Source organism: Penaeus monodon, chromosome 23 (genome assembly GCF_015228065.2).
Source record: "Penaeus monodon isolate SGIC_2016 chromosome 23, NSTDA_Pmon_1, whole genome shotgun sequence".
NCBI classification, from domain to species: Eukaryota; Metazoa; Arthropoda; class Malacostraca; order Decapoda; family Penaeidae; genus Penaeus; species Penaeus monodon.
The window spans coordinates 2132231-2132826 of record NC_051408.1 but is presented as its reverse complement, the minus strand read 5'-3'; the positions used below and the strand labels follow the sequence as shown (position 1 = coordinate 2132826).

The window sequence follows — 596 nt, the reverse complement described above, 5'->3', positions numbered from 1 at the left end:
CAGTAAGTACTGAGAACGAAGTAAATTAAGACATTCCATGTTATACATGGAATATCTGGAACAGTGATCAAGCCATGTATCACTTATACATGTGAAATATTAAACATCATTTCACAGTAATCCTTACCGCTATTTACCTTTCTTTTTTCACGTGGTACTGAATACCTTCAAAGTTATCTAGTTTTCGATTTTAAACAAAATGTCTGGGTTGTTTCCTTATTTCACAACTGTTTGTATGAATTATGTGTATGCTTCCAATGATAGCCATTTCATGTATTACCTAAACATGTTAACTCATATAAAACCTATATATTTCTTTAGGCTCAAGTTCAAGCAGCTCTAGCTCAAGTTCAAGTAGTTCAAGTTCAAGCAGCTCTAGTTCAAGTTCAAGCAGCTCTAGCTCAAGTTCAAGTAGTTCAAGTTCAAGCAGCTCTAGCTCAAGTTCCATTTCAAGTAGCTCAAGCTCAAGTTCAAGCAGTAAGTAGTAGCAAATATTTACAGCACTTCCATACTTTTCTTGGACTATTGAAATCATGTACAAGAGGTAAAGAAAAACTGATTTCGTCGATATTGTTGCCAGTTTTTCTTGATCATAC

At 34.4% G+C, this 596-nt stretch overlaps 1 protein-coding gene across 1 annotated transcript in view; it reads left to right on the top strand.

The window, feature by feature from the left end:
• LOC119587669 (uncharacterized protein DDB_G0271670-like) overlaps positions 1 to 485 on the top strand; it is a 15507-nt gene extending 15022 nt beyond the window's left edge. Inside the window, exon 6 of the mRNA XM_037936349.1 lies at positions 322 to 485. Coding sequence (XP_037792277.1) covers positions 322 to 485 — 164 coding nt within the window. The remainder of the gene's footprint in view (positions 1 to 321) is intronic.
• Positions 486 to 596: the final 111 nt, after the last annotated feature.